Source organism: Leopardus geoffroyi, chromosome A1, assembly GCF_018350155.1.
Source record: "Leopardus geoffroyi isolate Oge1 chromosome A1, O.geoffroyi_Oge1_pat1.0, whole genome shotgun sequence".
In the NCBI taxonomy this organism is placed as follows: Eukaryota; Metazoa; Chordata; class Mammalia; order Carnivora; family Felidae; genus Leopardus; species Leopardus geoffroyi.
Window position 1 is genome coordinate 86184725 of NC_059326.1, and position 26115 is coordinate 86210839.

At 37.8% G+C, this 26115-nt stretch overlaps 1 protein-coding gene across 5 annotated transcripts in view; it reads right to left on the minus strand.

Annotated features, from left to right (window-relative positions):
- Window positions 1–26115, minus strand: part of LOC123600842 (butyrophilin subfamily 2 member A1-like) — a 135432-nt gene that overhangs the window by 41121 nt on the left and 68196 nt on the right. For all 5 annotated transcript variants that reach the window (XM_045483282.1, XM_045483302.1, XM_045483290.1 and 2 more), the window contains exons 5-8: window positions 8065–8085; window positions 6876–6896; window positions 3679–3690; window positions 691–711 (exon numbers count right to left, since the gene is read on the minus strand). In XM_045483282.1, coding sequence (XP_045339238.1) covers window positions 691–711; window positions 3679–3690; window positions 6876–6896; window positions 8065–8085 — 75 coding nt within the window. The remainder of the gene's footprint in view (window positions 1–690; window positions 712–3678; window positions 3691–6875; window positions 6897–8064; window positions 8086–26115) is intronic.

The following is a 26115-nucleotide window of genomic DNA, read 5'->3' on the forward strand; positions in this document are numbered from 1 at the left end:
GAGAGACGTACTTTTTCCCTGACACTTTAAAGGGGGCATACACTGACGGTCATACAAACACCAATTCATACCTTGGAAACTCATCTGCAGCACATGAGAAAAGGTTTTAAAATGTGAGGGGGTCAGGAGGCTAGAAAGAATCCTCAATACATGAGGATGTTTTGAAAATGCAGAAGAGAAAAAAGGTTCCACAGGTGCATTTGACACAAGCTCCCTTTTCTCAATTCCAATGAAAGCAGATTAGCAAGTAAAAGGTACACTGCAATCTAACCAACAAAAAGTGAGAATAGCTAACTTTAGTAGACATTTGGATGGTGGACCAGGCTGTGCTCTGCTTTGAAATGTAGTTCCATGTGCTTGTTCAGGATTCCTGGTGGGTTTACTGCAGACCTTGCTTTTCTACTTTGCCCAGGTATTAACCAGCGTGTCCTCTCCGTAGAATCAAAGATACATTGGCAAACCTCAAGGGTTTATAAGCACAATGACCCAACAGAGGTCTTGGACACTTGAACAAGCTAATGAAGACAAAGGGGAAGGGAATACACAATCCCAGATTCCTAATTGGTATTTATTTCCTTCTATTTCTACTGACTGTTTTCCTTGGAAATCTATGCTTAAAAAAGAAGAAACCCCTGAGCTCTAGATACTGTGATAAATCTGATAAATATAAGGAGGTAATAAATGACTTACCATATTTTTCCTGGAGTTTACCTTTAAGAAGAAAAAACACAAATAAGTTACAGAGTCAAACTAAAACTTCTACAGGTTAAAATATTTTCATGGGACTGTGGGCCATATGTATGTTTATTTATTTATTTTTTTGAAAAATCTAATCATAGATTTTCTACATTTTTAAATTGGGCTGTTTGAGGTTTTGATATTGAATTGAATGATTTGATTATATTTTTTAGATGTTAGTCCCTTAACACATTTATGATTGCAATTTTCTATTCCCTGTCACTAGGTTTTCATTCTTTTAATGGTGTTCTTTGCTTGGGGAAAAGAAAAAAGCCTTTATTTTGAGATAGTCCATTTTTTTTCAAGTGCACTAGGGACATTCTCCAGAAAGATAACCTCTCAGGCCTCACTGAGATGAAATGAGTCAAATCACTCTGTGCATCTTTTATCACCCCAATGCTATGAAACTTGAAGTAAACACACACACACACACACACACACACACACACACACACACTAGAAAGACCACAAATATAAGGAGGTTAAAGAATGTGGGTTTAAAGAATGAATGGGAAATGAAGAGAAAGAAAAATACATGCAAAGAAATGAAAATGAAAACACAATGGTCCACAGCTTTAGGAATGCAGCAGAAGTGGTCCCAAAGGAAGTAGAGAACAATACCTACCTCAAGAAGCAGGAAACACCTCAAATAAAAAACCTAACCTTACATGAAAGCCAGAGAAAGAATAAAAAACAAAGCCTAAAACCTACTGAAGGAAAGTTACAATGAAGATTCAAACAGAAATAAAAGATATTGAAACAAGCAAACAAACAAAATAGTAGAAATGATCAATGAAACCAGGAACAGGTTGTAAAAAAAATAAGAATAAAATTGATAAACACCTGCCAGACTTATCAGAAAGGTAAGAGAAAGGACACAAGTAAATGAAATGACAAAGGAGAGATGAGAAACATCAAACAACACCACAGAAATATAAACAATGAAAAGAACATAGTATAAAAAATATATGACAACAAATTGGACAAAAAGGAAGAAATGGAAAAACTTCTAGAAACATATAACGTGCCGAAACAGAAACAGAAAGAAAGAGAAAACTTGAGCAGACCAATAACCAGCAATGACATTAAATTCCTAATCAAAACTCTACCCACAAACAAAAGTCCAGGACCTGACTGCTTGACAGGGAAAATCTATAAATCAGTTAAAGAAGAGTTAATACCTATTCTTCTCAGACTATTCCAAAAATCGGAAATTGAAGGAAGACTTTCAAATTCATTCTATGAGGTCAGCATTACCCTGATACCAAAATCAGACAAAGAATCCAATAAAAAGAGAGAACTACAGGCCAATATCCCTAATGAACATGAATGCAAAAATTCTCAAGGGAACACCAGCAAACTGAACCAAACAGTACATTCATACAGTCATTATCCAAGCCCAAGTGGGATTTATTCCTGAGCTGCAAGGGTGGTGCGATATTCCCAAATCAGTCAATGTGTTACATCACCTCAAAAAAAGAATGAAGAAAAACTATATGATTCTGTCAATAGCTGCAGATAAAGCATTTAACAAAGTACAGCATCAATTCTTTTTTTTTTTTTTTTTTTTACATTTACCTAATTGATAGAGAGCGCAAGCATAAGCAAGGGGGATATAGAGAGAGAGGGCAAGAGAGATAATCTTAAACAACTCCATCCTCAGCACTGAGTCTGATGTGGGTCTTGATCTTAGGACCCTGGGATCATAAAACATCCTGAAACCAAAATTCAGACTGTCAGGTGACTGAGCCACTCAGGCAACCCAGGTGTCAATTCTTGATTTAAAAAGTACTACTACTAATAAATAATAATAATTAAAAGTCTTCCACAAAATAGGGATAGAATATACATCAACAAAATAATAACCATATGTGAAAGACCAACACTTAATATCATCCTCAATGGGGAACCGCTGAAAGATTTGTCAGGAAAAAACAAACAAACAGACAGACAGACAAACAAACATAGATATCCACTCTCACCCCTGTTACTTGACATCATACAGGAAATCTGAGCCTCAGCAAACAGACAATACAAAGAAATAAAAAGCATCCACATGGATAGAGAAGAAGTCAAACTTCTACTACTTGCAAATGACATGTTATAGAAAATCCAAAAGATTTCACAAAAGGATTTCTAGAAATGATACAGAAATCTAGTACAGTCACAGGATACACAATCAATGTGCAGAATTCTATTTAGATTCCTCATACACCAACAATGAACCAGCAGAAAAAGAAAGTAAGGGATCAGTCTTATTTGTAGTTACACCAGAAACCATTAGATAACTAGGAATTAACCTAACCAAAGAGGTGCATGATCTCTACTCTGAAAAGTATAAGCATATTGTGCTTTGTGCTTTACACATACCAGTTTTCTCTTTGACCTACCTACCTGTCCCTTTCAATATAACTAGCCTCATCCTCATTGTTGCTTTTCAGCAAATCCACAACCCCATGAATAAGTCCAATCTCACCATTGTATGTGTTCAGAGCATCATGAATCCTCTTCCATAACACTCTTAGAATATTTGTTTTTCCTTTATTATTTGAATGTGGAATTTACATCTGTTGTAAGACAGCAACTTCAATAATGAAAGAGAATCTTTTCTCCTCAGTGTTTCTCAAGCACTGAGCATACAATAGATGGTTAATTATTATATGCACAAAAGCTGACTGTCCTCACTGAATGAGGCAGATATAAGACCTGAGTCCCGGCCCTCAGCACCACCAGGTGATGCATCTTGTTCTTCTCCATTTAGGCCTACATCATTCCTTGTCTTACAAATACTTATGTTCACTTTTAAAAAAGTAGCAGAAATATATTTTAGTTGCTTTGAAAACATGTCTGGGCCATAAATGGAATGTCTGAATTTTGTTGTTTTATTAAAATGAAAAAAAAGTTCAAGTGTGGAATGTTGAAAACTAAATATCAACTTACCGTTCTCTTCTTCTATTTTCCATACATAAAGAAAGAAACAAACAAAAAAGTATGTTAGAAAGTGTTTTCCTATCCCTATTCATGGAAAATCTGTCCCAGAACTTGGTCCACGTTTGAAAACAGACACCCAGAAACTTGACGATCCAGTATATTTCTCTGACATAGAAAGAGATATGTATTTACTGAATAATAATAATAATGATTAATAGCAATACTAAAATAACACAAAATTAAAAAAATATATTATTTGACTTGTAAATGCATTTATATAGATACAAGAGAGGATATTAAAAAAAAAAGTCTCTTTTGGATGAGGTCTGAAATTTGAGAAAATAGGTGCTAAGGACCTAAAAATTGCATCCATCCTTTCCAAGATAAGAGGGTAGTGTTAAAGTGGCCTTACGGACCGCATTTTAGCACGAGATCATTTCTAGTATTGGGAAGCTGATAAGCAGAAAATGAAGAATAAAAAAAAAGTAAAAAACAAAAAAGAAAAAAAAATAAGTGAGAACGGAGGATTTCCTCAGAATGACGGTATGTTTTACTTACCTTGCATTAAGAAGGTGGAGTCTTTAGCATACTCAGCTCAAGTAATGAATCCTTAATGCGAACCAAATAAACTCAAGACATCTGTTTTGGAGTTTTGACAATAAGTAGGTGGTTTCCTGACACACATCTTAAAATGTTCCAAACCACAGGCTGTTTAGTCATACAGTCATGGAAGCCTACCAACTGTATCTTAAATTAATCTGAAATTATTAAATTATTGCTGATTTGTCCTCCAGAATAAACTCTCCATGGCAGCATACTTAAGATGAAATGCAATTCCAATGGATTTTACCCTCAAACACATCATAACACTCTCTTTCTCTCTCTCTCTCTCTCTTTTTATTATTTCAAAGAGTTAACAAATGTCTTCCCTAGCCCTGTTTTGATAAGTTTCTTTATTTTTTATAATTAATGTTTATTTATTTTTGAGAGAAAGAGACAGAGAGAGAGAGAGAGAGAGCAAAGGAGCAGAGTGAGAGGGAGACAGAATCTGAAGCAGGCTACAGGGTCCAACCTGTCAGTACAGAGCTTGAATCAGGGCTCCCACTCACAAACCCTGTGATCAGGACCTGAGCCGATGTTAGACGCCCAAGGGATTTGAGCCACCCAGGTGCCCCAGGAAGTGTCTTAAGTAAGCAATAGTATAGTATGTTTCCTGGAAAGTACCTCACTCATTGAAATAAGTGCAATTTCACAATAGATATTTATTAAACATTTGACCAAATATGACTATACTACACATCGTTCTATGTGCCTTTAAAACTGGTTGGTAGAATAACTTGGAAATCATTAAGTTCATGCAAGGTACAAACCTCATTAAATGCCACCATTATCCTTGCAAATAAACTATGCCATATTATTTTTCTGATGCATATTGTGAATACTTAACTGTCCAGGCCATGCAATGTCCCTTGCCACTTCTGCCTCAGGTCTGCTACTGCCTCTCACTTCCCATGAAGCTTGTGGATCCTCCAAGAAAGATAACTGAGTATAGGAGTGTGGGTTGGTGGAGCGAAGGAGAAAAATTGGTCTCACATGAGGGTCATCTGTGTGCTTAAATGCTCAAATACTGACTCTTTCATTTAGGGAGGATTTTGCTGTATTCATCAAGTTGCTACCTCCCAACTCCCACCCCATTTATATCCACACATGGGGTATGAAATCCACACTCCACATGGTTGTCCTGAGGTCACATAGATCCTAACTGGAAGTCTCCTGGGCAAGCCCATTTCTGGCAGCTCCAGTAAAAGATTCTTCACCTTGCCTCACCTGACCCAGAATTGTATGTCCAAAGACATGAGTTTCAGACCACTATGAGATGAAGCCAATATAAGAGATTAATTTTCACCTATGTGATTCTGTAATTTAGGTGTTATGTGATCTTTAAGCCATCGAACAGGATAGCAATGGAAATATTGTTCACTTTTCCTACATAATCTAGAAAACCAAGGAGGAAAACAAACAGAAAACGACAAAAAATATGAATAAAAATCATTTCTTCCACTCAACAGATATTTGTGGACTGGCCGCTCTTAGCTCTTCATGGATCAGGCTCCCTCAGTAAAGGAGGACACAGAACTCTGACCTGTCACATGCACAAAGCACCATGCTAAGCAATAATGAGAGACTGCATGGCTGTGGGATTCCATAGAGTACTCAGATCCCTCTCTGTGGTCGTGATCGTTCACCAAGTTCCCACAGGGAAAGCACAGTTAATTGTGACATGAGCACAGAAACAAAGTATTTCAGGAATAGAGAAAAACAAGTGCAAAGGCACAGAGATAAAATCACTAAGAAACATGTCCCTAGGGCACCTGGGCAGCTCAGTCACTTGAGCATCTGACTCTTGACTTCAGCTCAGGACATGATCTCATGGTCCCTGAGTTAGAGTCCCCATAGCTCTGCACTGACAGCACAGAGCCTGCTTGAGATCCTTCCTATCCCTCTTTCTCTGCCCCTCCCCTGCTCTCTCAATCTTTCTCTCAAAATAAATAAAATTAATATTAAAAAATTATTTTTTTAAGTAACAAAGTCGAGTTTCTCTTAAATAAAAAGGCCAAGTGTTACAAAAAAAAAAATCAAAACAAACAAAACAACCTGGATACAGAATATCAAAACATATGAAGATCTTATTTAACAATTTTACATATTAACACGGAAAAATGTAAATCTTTTTTAAAGAGCAAAAACCTGATTGTTATATATTTGGTTGTTGTCTTATCATATATAGTACAAATTAGCATCAATAAATATTTAATTATAAAGAAGTTAGGAATTAGCAGAAACCAAGTTGACAATCAAAATTCAGGTATGGTTATGCATTTTGGAAGTCATAGTAGAACAAATCATAAAGGAATATCTGAATACTTTCTTCGGCCCTTAAAAACAAATATGTAATAAACAGATAAAATATTTCAACAAAAATGCCACAGTGTGACTGTATTTAAATGAAAATTGGTTACACAACCTATGATTTATAACATTACCAGAAACAAATTAGTTTCAACTGATAACTAACTAATGTTATACAGGGAGACCAATTGAAAGAATTGATAGTTTATGGTATAGAAATCGTTTGCTAAATTTTAGTTGATCGAGTATATTTTTCTATGATGTTTGCCTCTAAAATATATACAAATACTACTCACCTTTCTGTTCAATTAAGAGGCCTGTGTAAAAACAAAATATATAATATTCAACAAAGTATATATAGAAGAATTTCTAAAGAAATAGACTTTACTAAAATCTTTCAACCTCTGACTTGGTACAATATTAAGCAATATGTAAAAATAAGAGCCGGAGAAGAGGAAAAAGAAGCAGGACTTGTGTCCATCATCTCAAACAGACTTTTTCTAAGGGACTCTGGAGTATCATGAAATATGCTCATAATTCCATTGTCTACAGTTTCCTTTCTACAAGAACTAAGTCGGTCTATGTCCCTCCATCTGTTGATTGTGTGGAGCTCATGATAGGATATTCCCTAAGAAAAGTTCATCCAGATTACACATGGGATCTGTACTTCAAGAGAGTGGGACAGGATGAGCGAGCCTTTGAGAGAGGAATATATCCAGAGTCAGGAATAACCTGTTACAGTGAATCAGTCTTCATCACTCATGCCAAGAAGAATTCCTTGCATTGAAAGACATGAATTTTCCCCGACTCTTCAGAGAGAGCATTTTTCTCTCTCTTCAGAGAGCATACACTGATGATAATACAGACACCCATTCATACCTTGGAAACTCGTCTGCAGCACATGAGGAAAGATTTAAAATGTGAGGGGGTCAGAGGAGGCTAGAAAGAATCCTCAAAACATGAGGATGTTTTGAAAATGCAGAAGAGAAAAAAAGATTCTACGCTTGCAGTTGACACAAGCTTGCTTTTCTCGGTTTCAGTGACATGGATTGGCAAGTTAAATGTACGCTGGAAACTAGCCAACAAAAAATGAGAATAGGTAACATTAGTAGAGATTTGGATGGTGGACCAGGCTGTGCTCTGCATTGAAATGTAGCACCATGTGCCTGTTCAGGATTTCTGGTGGGTTACTGCAGACCTTCCTTTTCTATTTTGCCCAGGTATTAACCAGCTTCTCCTCTCTGTAGAATCAAAGCAATACTTGCAAACTCCTTGGTATTATACACCCAATGATCCAACAGAGCTCATGGAAACTTAACCTAATGAAGACAAAGATAAGGAAATGCACAACCCCAAATTCGTAATCAGTATTTATTTCCTTCTATCTTTTCCAAATGTTTTTCTCCTAAATATTCTTTTCAACAAATCTTATCTTTTGATATCGAGATCAATTCAATAAACACAAGGAAGTAATTAATGACTTACCATGTTCTTCCTGGAGTTTACCTTTAAGAAGGAAACACAAGTAAGTTAGAGAGTGAAACTAAAAATTCTGACATTTCATTGTGGTTCAGCACATGACAGATGGAATTTGGAAACTATGTATTTTGTGTGTGTGATCCAAGTGCTATGCAGCTGGATAATAAATAAATACAACGTTGACCCAGTAGAGATTCTTGACAGAGTTTGAGAACCTGTACCATGATTCTGATAAATATAAGGAGGTAATAAATGACTTACCATATTTTTGCCGGAGTTTACCTTTAAGAAGAAAAAACACAAATAAGTTACAGAGTCAAACTAAAACTTCTACAGGTTAAAATATTTACATGGGACTGTGGGCCATATGTATATTTATTTATTTATCTTTTTGAAAAATCTAATCATAGATTTTCTACATTTTTAAATTGGGCTGTTTGAGGTTTTGATATTGAATTGAATGATTTGATTGTATTTTTTAGATGTTAGTCCCTTAACACATTTATGATTGCAATTTTCTATTCCCTGTCACTAGGTTTTCATTCTTTTAATGGTGTTCTTTGCTTGGGGAAAAGAAAAAAGCCTTTATTTTGAGATAGTCCGAATAATTTGTTACTGTTTTTGCTATCCTTGTCTGAGGAACCGGTTTCAATTAAATATTGCTCAGGAGGTTGCCAAAGAACTTACTTCTTAGGTTTTATTTAAAGGTTTTATGCTTCATATCTTAGATTTATGTTTTCACCCATTATGAGTTTACCCTAGCATATGGTGGGAAAGTGGTCAAATATCAATATTTTGTAAATATCTGTGTCCAGTGTTCTAAACATCATTTAATGAAGGGGCATTTTTCCCATTGCATTTTCTTGCTCCCTTTGTCATGGATTTATTGACCGTACAAATATGGAACTCTTTTTGCAGTTTCATTTCTCTTGTATCGATCCATCTGTCTACTTTAGTCCCAGTAAAAGTACCATTTCCTTGCCATAGCTTTATGTTCTACTATGACAGATTATACTATTACCCTATTTATACTATACAAGAATATTATACTATGAAATATGCTACAAATCCAAGAAGCTGATAACAAGCTTTTCCTTCCTTGTCAAGGTCAACTGCTTCAGAGCTGAGGTGGTTGCATAGTAGGAGGACCCTAGGTTTTTCTCCTTCCTCAAACACACTAGAAAACTGTCAAATCATTCTGAGTACCCAAGAACTAATCTTGAGTACTGATAGAACAAGCTCATCCTTGAGGGAGGAAAGAGGACACATCAAGGATAGTAGGAAATGCAGAGGTGTGGTTTGGGGCCACATGTTTCCTAGGTGCTATGGAGGGGAGACAATCTTGGCTGCAGAGAAACACCAAAAGTTCTAGGAGTACACAGTGGAATGAATGAGATGGACGCTTCTTAAAAGCCATTGGCTGGGACAAGCTGAGGGGTTGATTTCCTTGAGGCTTTTTGATGAACAGGGCTTAAAGTCTGGAGGTTTAAAGGTCAGCGTGCCTGGCTGGGATAGAGGCCAGCAGGCACTGCAATGCTCCTGGCTGAAAGTCAGGCAAACATCTTAGACACAGACAGCATGAAGATGAGGATCTGAAACACACCAACACTGGAGGCACAAAGGGGGACCTTCAATGCTCCTCTGAGAGTGCTTCTCAAAAGATGCAATAACCCCTCAACTGGAGACAAAGAAGTTGGTTGGTGACACTACACTCCCCCATACTTTCAGAAAAGACAGAGAAGGATGTTTAGGAAGTACACAGTGCTGAGACTGGCTGCCTCTCCTGCTTACAGCAAGTCCACAGCCCTGTGTTCAATGACTATTCCCCTTCTCTGTCAAGTGTGTCTCAGTCCCAGCCAGGCAGTCTTCTTCCTCAGATGATGAGCAGAAATGCTGTCAACCACGTCTCCCAAACTCTTTGTTCTGCAAGGCTTCAGTTCTAGTGGAAACCACATGAGTCTCATTGAATTGTACACCAGAGCACACCTACATAAAATTTGCCACACTCTCACCAAGGTTCAAGCACTTGACCTCTTCTTCATAACGCAACTACTCTAAGGAGCAGGAAATGAAACAGGCTTTCCTAACACCAATAAGAAGACAGAAAGATGTATAGACAATGCCAGGACTGAGGAACCCTCCGAAATGAAAGAATATAAGATAAAAGCCAGAGGTTTATGTAAAACCAAGAAAAGTACTATACCAGATGGAGAATTTAAAGCAGCCATCATAAGATTCCTGCTCTGCTTGAAAAAATAAAAGAAGTCTTCAGGGAAGCCTGAAACTAGACTTAGGAAACTCAGTGTATCTATGAAACTTAAATTTGTATCATCAGAGTTGCAGAAGAAGAGACATAAAAGGGAACATAAGGGTAGTTTGCATAAATAATAGGCTAACACTTCCCAAATCTGGGGAGTGAAACAGCCATCCGAATCCAGGAGACACAGAAAACTCCCACAGAAATCCACCAAAGCAGACCTAAACCCAAAATATTGTAGTTAAATGTGGAAAATATTCTGACGAAGAACAAACATCCAATTAGCAAGAAAGAAAAGAATTGCCTACATTACAAGGGAAGAACCACAAGGTTGGCTGCAGATCTCTCAACAGAAACTTGGTAAGCCATGATATATTCAATGTCCTGAAGGGGAAAATCATCACCTAGTATACTCTATGCAACATGGTTATCATATAGAACAGAAGCAGATAAAGACTTTCCAAGAGAAACAAAAACTAAAGGAGCTAAACCTTTATGTCCACTACACCAGCCCTGTGTGCAATATTAAAGGGGACTGTTTAAGTGGGAAGGAAGAAAAAAAGTGACAAACAAAAAGGATAAGAGAAAACATCCAGGTGAGACAACAAAACAAGTATTAAAATGACACTAAATACATGTATATACCTGTATATAGATTTATTCTGAATGTAAGTGTAGGATGTGCTCCAATCAAAAGACATATAGTATCAGTAAAGAATAAAAAACAAAAACAATAGAGAAAAAAAAAAAAACAAACAAGACCTTTCTACATGCTGTCTATAAGAGAGTCATTTAAGACCTCACAATGCCTGCAGATTGAATGGGAAGGGATAGAGGGAAAAATACTTATCACGCCAATGCCTGTGGAAAGAAAGCCAGAGTAGCAATACTTATCTCAGGCAGAGTAGACTTTAAACCAAAGACAGTAACAAGAAATGACAAAGGATACCATATCAAAGTGAAGTGGTCTATCCAACAAGTAGATCTCACAGTTGTAAATATTTATGCCACCAACATGAATTCTACAATGTGATGAGTAGAAAAAACAAAAATGCAGCCCAGAATCCTTTATTCAACAAGGCTGTCATTCAGAATAGGAGAGATAAAGGTTTTCCCAAACAAACAAAACCTGAAAGAATTCATCACACTAAACCAGCCCTACAAGAGATTCTAAGGGGGACGCTGTGAGTGAAATGTTGTAAGCACCACATGGTACCAGAGACATCACTGCAAGCATGAAACCTACAGACATCACAATGACTCCAAACCCGTATCTTTAACGCTGAATAATAACACTTAATGTAAATGGAATGAATGCTCCAGTCAAAAGTCATAGGGTATCAGAATGGATAAAAAACAAGACTCATCTATTTGCTGTCTATAAGAGACTCATTTCAGACCTGGGAACACTTTCAGATTGAAAGTGGGTGATGGAGAACTATTTATCATGCCACTGGAAGTCAAAAGAAAGCTGGAGTAGCCATAATTATATCAGACAAACTAGACTTTAAATTAAAGGCTGTAACAAGAAATGAAATCTGTACCATGATTCAGAGAGGTCTGAGTCATGACCCTCCAGCACCACCGAGGGTGATATTCTCCATAGAAGAGTGTGATCTCTTGGGTATTTAGTAGTTCTGAGCTGCCCTCCATCAAGTGTCTCCAAAGCACAACTCTGTAACAAGTATTACCATCTCATTTCAAAGTTTTGAAACAGTTTCAATCATTATTTCTCTTACATTAAATATTATAGATATGACCATTGTAGGAATGTGGGGAATAAGCTTAGAAATTCCCTGGGCTTACACCAATGGGTTAAAAAGGCATAAAGAAGTACAAAGCCATAGGATTCTCACACCCGAATTTGGATAAACAGGATTAGTTCCCCAAGAGAGAGAGTGGTGTGCAAAGGCATCCATAATAGAGAGGGGGTGTAAAAACACCCAGAATAGAGAGGGGGGCAAAGGCCCACAATACAAAGGTATATGAGGTAAGTAAGATTAGGTGTTCAGAGCAAAAACACTCTCCAATTTAGTACTGTAGCAGAAAGCTGCTTCCACAGCAGGGAAGCACCAAGTTAGGTAAACAGGTAAATTGGGCTATAGACCACTGCGCTGCACTGTGGATGAAGCTACCCAGAGCATAGGTGATTAACAAGAGAAAAGGTGCCTTGTTAACCCTGAGATCACATGTCCTACCTGTCTCATCCCCTAAGCTAACTAAGATAAACAGAAGTGGTGCCTCATGTCTGCTGTAAACAACCAACCGCCTGACTTCCTGAAACCAGGATTTTGTTTTGTATTAACCCAAACCCCTAACCCTGAATACCTTCCAGTCCCTTTCCCTCACGTCCCCAAGTTAATGTTCACAGTTTCCTTGTCTCTTTGTGCAGGTCCATCAACATGTTTGTAAGCCTCTTGATCCTAATGAAAATGGAGCAAGGACCCTTATTTGGGGCTCTTGTCTTTTCCAGGACATTATCTATCTCTTGGTTTTCATCCTTCACCCCGCTCTCTTGCTGGCTAAGAGAGAACATTAGACTTAGAACCTATGACAGATGGTGATCCAAACATGATAGAAGGAAAGGGGGACTACTGGCAAATGTGGGCAAGGAGCCAACATGGTCAGGAGGTGAGACACAAGGAGTGTAGGATGCCATGAAACAGGTAAGAAGCTCCAAGAAAAAGGGGAACCCGGGTGGCTCAATCAGTTAAGCATCAGACTTCAGCTCAGTTCATGATCTCACAGTTTGTGGTTCAAGTCCCACATTGGGCTCTGTGCTGACATCTCAGAGCCTGGAGCCTGCTTGGGATTCTGTGTATCCCTCTCTCTATGCCCCTCCACTGCTCTCTCTCTCTCTCTATCTCTCTCTCTCTCTCTCTCTCTCTCAAAAATAAAGAGACATTAAAAATTAAAAAAAATAAAAAGAAGCTCCAAGAAAAAAAAAAACACATCTGGTATAGTCTCTACCTGCTGAGGTAAGAGATAAAGTGAAACTATATTAGGATTCTCTGTTGCAGAACTCTCTGAAAGATCTCCCATAGGAAACTCCCTAGCTCTTGACTCCCTAGCCCCTGAACAAAAGCTCTATATTTGAATTCTTCAGTCACTAGGAGAGACAGCAAGGATGACTCAAACTATAAGGCTCTCCTTAAATTATTGCTGGCTGTCCAACAAAATTGCCCTTGGTTCTGCAAACCAGGAACTTATGATTTTGATGTGTGGGAATGAGTAGGGAAAACATTAAAGGCCAGGCATTCTTAAGGGGCTAATGCCCCCCTGAAGTAAACCTCACTTGGTCCGTCATCTGCACTGCCTTCTCCCCTTGAGCTCAGACAACGTATATGAAGATATAGAGTTATCTAAGATGAATGGAAAACCTTGGTCCACCTATAATCAGGCTGTGCCTCTGGCACCTTTACAGCCAACAGATACTCCTCCTCCCCCCAAAGGGTGGGACGACATTGAGCCTCAAAGAACTTCATCAACCGACTCTGATAAGGTCCTTACCCCAATGCAAAAGTGCCTTAAAGAAGTCCATAAGGCCTGTGAATCCCAGCTGTTTCCTGTTGTGAGGCAAAATGGACAATATGTCCATGAAAGCTTGCCCTTCCAAACAGTAAAGGAATTACAGAAAGCAGTTCAACTCTACCGCCTTCATATCCCTTTTACGATAGGTATTTTGGAAACTATTTGTGGCACTTATTCCAAGTGTGTCTGTTGCTGGGGCTGTCTCGTGAAAATCATCCTGATTCCAGCCCAATATGCTGTCCTTGCTCAGGAATTTCATGATGCTTGTGTGGCTTGTGCTATGCAGAACTTTGCTGCTGTTATTCTGGTGTCTTTTGAACAATTGTCTGACACGAGGCAGTATTCCCGACCGAGGTAGCAAGCCCAGCTCCAATTATTGTCAGTAAAGCAATGCGCTGAAATAGTGCAGTGTATTTTACACAGGCTATCCCTAATACAGGAGACTCTAACTCTATCCCTCTCTCTCACCGTTTCTCCCTATACTCTCTGGTTACTCTAATTATATTTAAGGGCCTCTCTCTCATTCATTTCCTGAATTAAAGACTATGATGAATAGAGCCAATTGTCTCTGCCTAGTGTACCTTGGAATGGAGATTTTAAGGAATATTCCTAAGCAACTGCCAAAACTCCTTTTGTTTCTGGGAACTTCCCAGTCTTCTCTAGCCTGACATATACTGCCTAATTCCACTAGTGGAAAACAAAACAAAACAAAACAAAACAAAACAAAACAAAACAAAAATCGGTATCTGCTCATCTCTTCAATACCTCAGAGGTCATCAACTCCTTCTCCCCAGGCTATCAAAAAGCAAAAAAAAAAAATACCCCCTTAAATTTTAGATTTCTTCACTGGTTCCATGGGAAAATATTAACAGTGGTAAACTTTTAAGGGGACATAGATGAAATATTATTAATATAGGCATGTCTTTCAAATTATAAAACTTTATTCTACTAAGGTTTACTTAAGTTCAAATAAGCTCATGTTGTCTCTCTTCCAATTTATTAACAAAAGGATAACTTAAAATAATGGTTAACTTTGTTTGCCTCATAGTTTTCATAGGTAATTGTTAAGATAGCTTTCAGTGTCTTTGGTGACCTAAACCTTTAACATTTTAAATAAATGATAAATTGAATTGAGTTCATTGGACATGTAGATCTTTTTCAAATCAAATGGAATGATAAAGCTTTGCCTACTAAACATGGATTTATATTTCTGTTTCTTAAAATAAATAAATAAATAAATAAATAAATAAATGTTTAAATTCATGCTTTATGTTTAAAGGATTCATAAGTTTACCACCTATTTTTTTTTTCTGATGTAACAGACAATTCACAATTGATCACTTCTTAGTTTTCAGTAGACACTAAGGTTTCTAACAGTTAAAATTCTGCTAAATGTAGTTAAAACTGATAAAAATAAGAAAAGCAACTCTGTATCTAGAAAAGTAGGAGATACGAAAGAAAAATATAAGAAATGGAACTATATTTTTGTTGAAGGTAAAAGAAAGTAATTTTGCCCTAAATGAGACTGGTTACTTGGAGAAAAATGTCTTGGGACAAAATCTAAATGTAAAGAAAAGTTGTAGAATGTTTGTAAAGAAAAATCTTTAAAAATAAATTTTATGTATGGACAGGAAGGACTAAGGTTAAAACAAATGGATTTTAAAAGTACACAGGGTTACAATTATAATTCCGCCTCCTTTTTTTTCCAAAGGCTGGTAAAATAATGACAATACTCATCAAAATGAGGTTGCCAGCCTCAGTCTTCCACATTTGTGTTGTTCCTGTTTAGCAGAGGAATGGGTGCCTATGGCATGTGAGGGATGGATGATATATGAAGAGCTTTTACTAAGATACATAGGAGCCATTTTACTAAACTTAGTCCATTGTATGCCACAAATGGATGTCCACATGGATGAAACATATTTATGTGGGCATTGTTGAGAAAACAGGGGGATAGACCTTGACTTTGGCCCTTTAGCCCCCTCCTTCAATTGTCAATGACCAATAAGTAAGTTACTGTTGAGCTTAAATAAAATTAATGCATCCTATGACAACCAGAGAAAAAATACATTTTTGTTAATGGTAATAAATAAATAAGTAAATAAGAAAATGAATATAATTTTAATTAAAAGGGTAAAACAACAGGATAACACATCCTTTTAAGTTGCTTTACTTAAACCTTGGTTAGAATTACCTATTCCTTATAATCCACAAAGCAAAACAATTTTAAAATGAGCATATATTATGCTCAAAAACATGTTACATAAAACAAAAAGGGGGAGATACCCCTGGTTGTTTGCATTACAACCTCAGCTCCTTCTTAATTATACTATGATTACTCTTAACTTTAAAAATCTTAATCCTCAAGGACTAACTGTAGCTGAGTGATATTCTTCAAAATAAGATAAGCCCTCTCACCCTATGGTGTTGTACAAGACCCCTGAAGGGGGGTGCACATGGTCTGGGCCCACTAAACTTCTCACCTGGAGTTGAGGGTATGTTTGTGTTCTTTCAGATTCTGAACCACTGTGGATCCCCTGTCAGTTGGTGAAGCCATACTGTGGCAGGGTGGAGACCCCTAGGATATGTTCCAATGAACCAAGACTTCCAGAGAATTACTCTGAGTGAGCAGTCACTGGCCCTCTTCTTCAAGATGGAAGAAGCCTCTTCATGGACTCCTCATCCTGAAACCACTCCACAAAAACAAGTCCTTGCTCCTGATATAATATAGGGCAGCCTTAATCACCTGTCTAAACAGGCCAGCATCCTCTTACAACACAATGGTACTGCATACACCCCTGACTCGCACCTGATAGCCATGATCTCCATCATTGACAGAAATTCAATATGGGTGACTCTGATGATACTCCTTGCCCTCTTTTGTCCATGCCAAGCTCCATATTCATATTGGGCTCATCTCCTTAACCCACCTATATTTGATAGCCTAACACTCCTAGACCAGGATATTCCTATTAGCAAAAATGACACTGAGTTCATGGGAGCAGACAATCTTAACCCTCCCTTCCAAGCTGAACAAAAGCATTGGCTTTATATGCTAAGACCTCAATGGTGGCTTACTTCAGCACCTCCTATGTGTGTTTCTAAACTCAACAACCTATCTGCTTTCCTTAAACTAAAAACCAACTAGCTTTTACATGTACAGCCCAAAACCTCTACAAGCCCAGACAATATTACCTTTTTCTCAGCTGCAAGTTTTGGTATACCTCAACAAAAAACATATCTCACACTCCTAATGTTGTAGCTTGCTCTAGTCTCAAATATTCAGACCACCCCTGGAACATTATTCCTCGGACAAACTGCTATGGAGAGACTGATCATAATCTTTACTGGGGAAATTGGACTATTATTGACATGGGTCCTAGAGGACATCTTGAAACAAAATATTCTAATAAGACCATATCCTTTTACCAGTTTAGTAGGGAGAGTATTTTTTCAAAAGATGGAGGTTTGTCTGACCCTATAATTTCTGTTTATAAAGTAAAATTAAAGAATCCTGGCTTGCTAATCTTTGGATTCTAGGTCTTCCCCTCTTCACTTGTACTACTAGCCACGGTGAAATTTATGTAAAATGGCATGTTAACCTAACTTGGGCCTCCCTGTACAGTGGACCACTATTTGTGTCCCTTCTCTCTACATTCTCTTTGCTACCTCCACCTTATAGATCTGGCAACTTGGAAATAATTATAATATCTCTACTTCCCAAGGCTGGTTTGTGTCTTGTGTAAGTAATAATAATATCACCCAATTAAATATCTCCTCCTTATTAGTACTTAGCGCATCTCAGCCTGGGTTCCTATTAATAGCTCTGATATCTATATGCATCCATCAGGACTAAGTGCTCGTTCCAAGCTTATTCAACACTGGCACTCTGCTGTATGGCCAAAAAAAAAATGGCCTGTTAATCATGGGCATCCTAGCAGCAGCAGTAGGCATTATCGCCTCTGCCTCTGCATCTTGAGTCAGCTTACATCATACTATCCAGACAGCCAATGTCCTTAATAAATTTATGGTCAACACTACCACAGAATTTATTAAGCCAGATCTCCATTGATAAACAAGTCTTGGCTGCCCTCAAGGCTCTTGAGGCTACAGTGTAATTTATTAGAAAGGAACAGGAGGCTTTGTTTCTCCACTCTAAACTGCCCTGTGACCCTAACTACCAGCATATTTGCATGACTGGAATTCCTTATAATCATTCCCAGTCTTGGGATGCTGTCCAGACACACCTTCACAGTGTCTTTTCTTCCCACCTCTCGACAATATAGAAATCTAGATATGACATTGAGCCAACAGCTACAATACGCAGAGGATCAGCTTAAAAATGAATGGGCTGATTCCTGGGAAATGTGGTGTGACCTAAATTCTTTCTCACTTATGGCTAGCACCCATCTCAAATTCTGAATAACTCTGAGAAGTAGAATGCTTTTACTATGCCTCCTTTTATGTCTTTGCAGAATTACTATTCAGGCCACCCAAAAGCAAAGGAAGAACCAGGAGCTCATTATGATGGTTCTCAAATACAAAACTAGACGAACCAAGAAAAACAAGCAAAGAAACAAAAAAAGGAACTGTGGGGAATAAGCTTAGAAACTCCCTGGGCTTATACCAATGGGTTAACAAGGCATAAATAAATACAAAGCCATAGGGTGCTCACACCCGAGTTTGGGTAAACAAGATTAGGATGCCAGGATAGAGAGGCAGATGCAAAAACACCCAGAATAGAGTGAGGGACAAAAGCCCACAATACAAAGGTATATAAGGTAAGCAAGGTTAAGAATTCAGGGCAAAGACTCCCCCCAATGTAGTATGATAGCAGAAAGCTGCTTCCACAGGAGGGAAGGACCAACTTAAGTAAACAGGGAAATTGCGCTATACACAGCTGCACTGCACTGCATATGAAGCTTTCCCGAGTGGAGATGCTTAAGAAAAGAAAAGATGCACTTATTAACCCTGAGATCATGTGTCCTACCTGTCTCATCCCCTAGGCTAGCTAGGATAAACAGGGGTGGTTCTCCTGTCCTCTGTAAATAACCTTCTTCCTGACTGACTGGCACCAAGATTTTGTTTTGTATTAATGCAAACCCCTAGCCCAGAATATCTTCAAGACTCCCTTTCCCGCATGTCCCTAAGTTAATGTTCACAGTTTCATTGTCTCTTTGTCCACGTCCATCACCATGTTTGTAAGCCTTCTGATCCTAATGAAAATGGAGCAAGGACCCTTATTTGGGGCTCCCATCTTTTCCCGACATTAGCCATCTCTCGCTTTTCATCCTGTGTACCACTCTCTTGCTGGCCAAGAGAGAAGTGTTTAGACTTAAAGTCTACAACATATGAAGTCACTCAAAGAGAATGAAAGTAAAGTATATATTTCTGTATCTCATACCTATGCTTAGGAGAGTGCAAAATGTGAATATCTTAAACCTTTATTCACCCAGGAAGATTTTTATTTTTTAATGGAAGAATAATTGATATGATGTACTTTATTAGTTTCTGGTATAAAATACAGTGTTTCTATACTTATATATTTTATTAAATCATAGGCAAAATGAGTCTATTTATTATATATTGCCATCCAAAATTTATACAGTACAATTGAGTACATTCCATATGGGGTATATTACATAACCATGCTTTATTTCTTTTGTACCTGGAGAATGAAAACTTTTAATTGCCTTTACCTGTTTCATCCCCACCACATCCCCTATAACAACTATCAGTTTGCTTTCCGTATTTAATAATGGTTTCTGCTTTGTTTTGTTTAATAGTTTGTTTTGATATTTATATTTCACATGTAAGTGAAACCATAGATTATTTGATTTTCTTCTTCTGATTTACTTCATTTAGCATAGTACCATCTAAACATACCCATACTGTCTTAAATGGCAAGGTCTTATTCTTTTTTATGGTTAAGTAAATTTCCATTATATATGTACACAAAATTACTATGTTATCTTTATCCATTCAAGTCTCATTGGATAATATGTTACTTCCATATCTTTGTTATGTAAGCAATGTTGTGATAAACATAAGAGAGTGAATGCCTTTTTGAGTTAGTGTTTTCATTTTCTTCAGATAAATGCCTAGTACTGGAGGTACCAAACAATACAGTAATTCTATTTTTATTTTTTTAAGGAAACCCAAACTGATTTCAATAATTGGTGCAATAATTTATATTGCCACTGACAGTTCACAGTATTCCCTTTCCATGTCTTTGCCATGTATTGTTTCCTTTTTGATACTTGCCATTGAGACAGGCATTAGATTATATCAGTATGTGGTTTTGATACATACTTACTCAATGGTTAGTGATGTTTAGCATATTTTCCTGTGACTGTGGCCCATATGTATGTCTTTTTTTTGTAAAATTCTAGTCATATATTTTGCACATTTCTTAACTGGGCTCTTTGAGTTTTTGTTATTGAATCACATGATTTTATTATATATTTTGGATATTAGTCTCTTATCAGATATATGATTGGAATATCTATTCCCATTCACTAGGTTTTCGTTCTGTTAATTGTTTCCTTTGCTTGGGAAAAAAAAAAAAAAACATTTATTTTGGGACAGTCTTAACAGGTTTTTTTTTTTTTTTTTCTCTCCTTGCCTGAAGAATCAGTTTAAATAATTATTGTTCAGACTGTTGTCAAGAAATTTACTGCTTATGTTTTCTTCTAAGAAGATTATGATTTAGATCTTAAATTTACATGTTTCGCCATTTATCAGTTTACTTTAGCCTATGGTATGAAAATGGTCAAATTTCATTATTTTGTAAGTATCTGTGTATAGTCTTCTCAACATCAGGTATTGAAAGGGTATTTTCCCCATTGTATATTCTTGCCTTCTTTGTCATTGAATAATTGATCGTACAAGTATGGAATTGTTTTTGGGTTTTCTATTTGGTTGTATTGATCTATCTATTTGTCTACTTTAGTGCCAGTAAAAGTACTGTTTTCATTATGGTAACTTTATATTATACTTTTTTTTTTTTTTTAATTTTTTTTTCAACGTTTATTTATTTTTGGGACAGAGAGAGACAGAGCATGAACGGGGGAGGGGCAGAGAGAGAGGGAGACACAGAATCGGAAACATGCTCCAGGCTCTGAGCCATCAGCCTAGAGCCTGACGCGGGGCTCGAACTCACGGACCGCGAGATCGTGACCTGGCTGAAGTCGGACGCTTAACCGACTGCGCCACCCAGGCGCCCCTATATTATACTTTAAAACCAGGAGAGTGATACCTTCAGCTTTACCTTCCTTATCAAGTTTGCCTGCTTCAGAGCTAAGAAGGCTGCATAATAGGAGGTTCCCAGTCTTTTCCCCTTCCTCAAACACACTAGAGAACTGTCAAATCATTCTGAATACCCAAGAAATCAAACTGAGGACTGATAGAAAAAGCCCACCCTTGATGGAGAAAAGAGGACACATCAAGGAAAGTAGCAAATGCAGAGATATGGTTTGGAGACACATGGACCCTAGGTGCTGGGGAGGGGAGAGAGTCCTGGTTGCAGAGAAAGACATGAGAGCAAGGAAAACACAGGGGAATGCACAAGGAGGAGACTTCCTCAAAGCCATTGGCTGGGACAAACAGAGGGACTGATATCCTTGAGGTGTTTTTTTTTGTTTTTTTTTGTTTTTTTTTTTTTTTTTTTCAACAGGCTTAACGTCTGGAGATTTAAAGGTCAGTGGCCTGGTTGAGAAAGAGGCCAGAGAGCACTGCAATGCTCCTGGCTAAAAGTCAGGCAAACAACTTAGAGGCAAACAGCATGAAGATGAGGATCTGAAACACACCAACACTGGAGACACACAGGGGAAGCTTCTTTGCTCTTCTGACAGTGCTTCTCTGAGAGGAACAATGCAATAACCCCTCACTGGAGATAAAGGATTTGGTTGTTGGTGTTTCAATCCCCCACCTTTCAGCATAAACACAGAACAACATTTAGTAAATCCACAGTGCTGAGACTGGCTGTCTACCCTGCTTACACCAAGTCCTCCCCCCTGTGTTCAGCCACTATTCCCCTCATCTGTCAAGTGTGCCTCACTCCCAGCTAGACAAGCTTCTTCTTCAGAGGACAAGCAGAAATGCTACCCAACCATGTCTCACAATCAGTGTTATGCAAAGCTTCAGTCGTAGTTGAAGTCACATCAGTTCTTATTTAACAAGCAGACCAGAGCATACCTAGATAAAATTAGACACACTCTGGCAAATGTCCAAATACTTCCAAGTCAGGCAAAGTCTACCTCTCAAGCTGAATGGCATAAATGATAGTGCAGCCAAAACACAGGAGCAGAGTATATGTAGGTCACTCCAGAGAGACTCCCTAAAGCATCAGATCCTGGACACTATATGACCCCTCATAAAGCAACTACTTTCAGTAGCAGGAAATGTAACAGGCATTCCTAGAACCACTGAAAGTCAGAGATTTAGAGAAAATTCCAGGACTGAGAAATTATCTGGTATGACACAAAAATATAATATCAAATCAGAGATCTAAGTAAAACCTATAAAGGTACTATTCCTGAAGGATAATTTAAAGCAGCCATCATAAGATTCTAGGTGGGCTTGAAAAAAATTGGAAGATTTTAAGGAGGCCCATAAAGTCTTTATCTCATTAAAGAGATAAAAGAGACCCTTTATATCTTTAAAGAGATAAAAGAGGTAAACAAACAAACAAAAAATTAGTCAGAAGTGAAAAATGGAATAATTGAGATTTGAAACATTCTGAATGCAATGGACACAAGAATAGAAGAAGCAGATTAACAAATAAGTGATTAACAATATAGAATAAGGGAAACTATGAACTTCAACAAGAGAGAGAAAAAGAATTATGAGTCACGAGAATAGACTTAGGATACTCAATGAATCCATGAAACACAAAATTTTTATCAGAGGAGTCACAGAATAAGACTAAAAGGGGATATAAGGTTTGTTTGAGTAAATAATAGACAAAAGCTTCCCAAATTTGGTGAGAGAAACAGCCATCTAAATATAGGAGGTATAGAATACTAGCATAGAAATCAACAAAAGCTGGCCAAAACCAAAAATATTGTAGTTCAGTGGGCAAAATATTCTGATAATGAGCAAAGATCCAAAAGAAAGAAAGAAAATAATTCCCGACATTACAAGGGAAGAGCTACAAGGTTCACTGCAGATCTCTACACAGAAACTTGGTCAGACAGAATGGTTTGATATAGTCAATGTCCTGAAAGGGGAAAATCTTCAGCTAGAATACTGTGTCCAACTAGGCTATCACATATAACATATGGGATAAAAACTTTTCAAGAGAAACAAAAACCTAAAGGATCTTATGTCCACTAAACCAGTCCTGCATTCAATATGAAGGGGACTGTTTGAGTGGGAAGGAAAGACAAAAATGACAAAGATAAAAAAGAAAGGAGAAAACATACCAGCATGACAACAAAACAAGTAATATAATAACACTAAATACATGTATATATACTTACTCTGAATGGAAGTAAACTAAATGCTTCTATCAGAAGATGTACAGTATCAGAAAAGAACAAAAACAAAAACAAAATAAAACAAAAACAAGACCCTTCTATATGCTGCCTATAAAAGACTCATTCTAGACCTCACAACGTCTGCAGATTGAATGGCAAAGAATAGAGAGAAACATTTATCATGCAAATCGATGTCAAAAGAAAGCCAGAATAGCAATACTTATCTCAAACAGTAGACTTTAAACCAAAGACAGTAACAAGAGATGAAAAAGGATACTATATCAAAATAAAATGTCCTATCCAACAAGTAGATCTCAAACTTGTAAATATTTATGCCACCAACATGGAAGCACCTGAATATACGAAATAATTAATAACAAACATAAGAGGGGTTGGGAAATATGGTGGGGATATAGGGGGACCCGATGTTCCCGCATCTCTCAAACAAAGCTGTATAGAAGTTAAAGTACTTTGAACTCTGAGAGTCCAGGAGTCAAAGAGACAGTCACTTTCAGGGACTCACTGAGACAACCTGATGGGCCATAGGGGGGTGGTTGAGAACTGGGAGAGATAAAACGAATGTCAGGAGTGATCTCCTTCTGTGGAGAGACAAAGGGAAGAGAAAGAAAGGCTGGAGAAGCATAGGACTGTATATGCACAAGAGAAAGATCACAGACTGGGATAGACAAAGATCCAATCTCTAACTACAGAGCTTTCTCCAGACCGGGGTGGGCATCCTGGATGGCTCACCTGGGGAGGGGAGGAGCCAGCCCTGGGCTTTGTGGCTAAGTCAGGAGTACAGTCTACAGAAAGAGAAAGTGATCCCTTCCCTGGTGTGCTGTGCGATAGGACAAAGTCTGCCTGTTTCTGCTATCCAGGGACCGTATATCAGGAAGCATGAGGTGGTACTCCCCCAATACATTGGGCACATGGAGTGATAATTTGAATTCTAGGCTTACACCAGAGGACGGGAGTCAGTGTAGCAAGACAAACCACCTTGTTTGCACCCAGGCACAGGGAGGATGGCTTGATCAGAGTGGTTTGGGACACCTGGCCATGGAGGAGAGACTGGGGTGATGCATTTGTCTCCCCCCACCACCAAGGTGGGACCTCAGGGCTCACAGTGGTGGCAGGACCCACCTACACCAAATCAACGCCCTCAGCATCTGGTAACTGCATATCTACTGGAGAGGGATTGACATTGAGGAACCACACAGCCCCTCTTCCAGACCAGTGCTGTTGCATTGCCTGGTTTAATTCTTGGACAATTCTTATTATATAGATATATTCTTCCTTCCTTTTCTCCTACTTATCTCTTCCTTCCTTTAGTTGCTTACTCAGGTTGCTGGTTTGTTTAAGCAGAAATATTTAATACATTCTCTTGATACATGTTCCACACCTCCTTCTTTATTCTCCTTTCTTCTCTCTGGATTAAGCCATATAGGTTCCCTGTCTGGACAATTTTCTTTTCTTTTCTTTTTCCCTGCCTCCATCTTTATTTTCCTTTCTCTCTCTCTCTCTGTATTAAGCTGTATGGTTTCTCTGTCTGGTCACTTTTTTTTTTCTTTTTCCCTGCCCTGTCACTTCTCTCTTTGTATGGGATAAAGCCTCTTCCATCAGCACCACCTCCACTCTGTTGTTTACTTGTAGCTTGTGTTTCTTGTTTTTGTTTGTTTGTTTGTTTTTGTTTGTTTGTTTGTGTCTTTGCTTATTTTTTTTTCTGTTTTTTTTTTTTTTGGTTGTTTGTTTTCCTTTCCAGGTCTACTTCAAGGAACAAATCAAAGCACACCTGGTGGAAGATACAAAACATCAAAACAACTAGGGAGATAATGCAACCAGAGTCACAACAACAGAGAGCAAGTAACACACTTCAAAAAACATCTCCTGAAGGGCCATGACCTGAACAGTATGTGACCACACTTTAATATAGTAGTGCTCACAGGTGCAGGACATATAACAAAGTTTTCAAACACAAAAGAGAGATAAAACTAGCCAAAATGATGAAACGGAAGAATTATCCTCAAAAGAAATTCCAGGAAGAAATGAAAGCTAAATATATACACAATATAACTGATCAATAAGTTAGAATAATAGTCATAAGATTAATCGCTAAGCTTGAAAAAAGCATAGAAGACAACAAAGAATCTATTGCTGCAAAGATCAAGGAACTAAAAAACATAGTCATGACAAATTTTAAAATGCTGTAATGAGGTAAAAATAAACTAGAGGGGGTCACAGTGAAAATTGAAGAGACAGAGGGAAGAATAGGTGAAAAATAAGATAAAATTATGGGAAAAAAGTTGAAGTTGAAAGAAAGAAACAGAACAATATCCATATCATAGGAGTTCCAGAAGAAGAGAAAGAAAGGGGCCAAAGGTTTGCCTGAAGAAATCATAGCTGAGAACTTCCCAAATCTGGGTAAAGACACAGACATTGAAATCCAGGAGGCACAGAGAATTACCTTCAGAAGTAACCTGAATCGATCTTCTGCATGATGTATCATAGTGAAACAGGAAAAATACAAAGACAGAATATTCTGAAAGCAGTTAGGGATAAACAGGCTTAACCTACAAGAGTAGACACATAAGGATAGTAGCAGACCTATCTACTGAAATTTGGCAATCCAGAAAAGAGTGGCAGGAAATTTTCAATGTGATGAATAGGAAAAATATGTAACCAAGAATCCTTTATCCAGCAAGTATGTCATTCGGAATAGAAGGAGATATAAAGGATTTCCCAAACAAAAACTGAAGGAATCCATCACCACTAAACCAGCCCTACAAAAGATAA